Raw genomic sequence first — 829 nt, 5'->3', positions numbered from 1 at the left:
ACAGCCAAAGCCCCGCGCACACTAACGCCCCTTCCACACCACGCAGACGCCACGCACTACGCCCACTACGTGTTCAACACCTTCACCCGCAACCACCTCGGCCAAATTAGCTTCGAGGTGAGTCTTTATCAATTTCTACGTCGCGGGGGGAAAAGTGAGGATCATTTTTGAAAAGGTTAAATGTAAAGGGGAAAGAAAACAACAACGAAGAAATGGTCTCGCGGGTTAAGTCTAGAAAACTTATCTTCAATTTTTTTTTTTTTCGTCGAAGCAATGAAGTTAGATGGGCGAGTTCATTAACTATATCGTGAGGCGAATCTTGTTGGATTTATAGTAATGAGGGAAATGTCTTTCAAGCTGTACTGAGAAATACAGTTAGATCCTGCCAACTGCTTTAGAAAAGAAATGAAATGTTATACATGTGATGTTGTAAGACCAAACACACAGATATACTCGTAGACATGCACTCAAAGTCACATGCACACAAGCAAGCAAGCACACGCACATGTATCGACCTTTTACCTTTGCTTTTAAAATCTACCTCGGGGTTATTTTGACATTTCAAAATTTTATTCTCACGCAACTCACCTGAAGAATTATAGGAATTAAGATAATTGAATCACGATCTCATTCCAAAGCTCGATACACAATGCAGCTCAAGACCAACTTTATTAAGATAATATGGAAGACGAGTAATCTTGTGGCAGACTAATTTATATTGCAATAAACTGAAAGGGTGGAATTTATTTCATATTTTACCATTTTTCATGAACGACATTACGCTCTGTGCTGATCAGAATAGACAGAATAGGATAAAGAGAGAAATGGG

At 39.4% G+C, this 829-nt stretch overlaps 1 protein-coding gene across 1 annotated transcript in view; it reads left to right on the top strand.

Annotated features, from left to right (window-relative positions):
• LOC119585513 (Kv channel-interacting protein 4-like) overlaps positions 1–829 on the top strand; it is a 22,490-nt gene that overhangs the window by 19,807 nt on the left and 1,854 nt on the right. Inside the window, exon 4 of the mRNA XM_037934152.1 lies at positions 47–117. Coding sequence (XP_037790080.1) covers positions 47–117 — 71 coding nt within the window. The remainder of the gene's footprint in view (positions 1–46; positions 118–829) is intronic.

This window comes from Penaeus monodon, chromosome 19 (genome assembly GCF_015228065.2).
Source record: "Penaeus monodon isolate SGIC_2016 chromosome 19, NSTDA_Pmon_1, whole genome shotgun sequence".
NCBI lineage: Eukaryota > Metazoa > Arthropoda > Malacostraca > Decapoda > Penaeidae > Penaeus > Penaeus monodon.
Note: the sequence above shows the minus strand (reverse complement) of the source record. Positions and strands in the feature narration are given on the sequence as shown.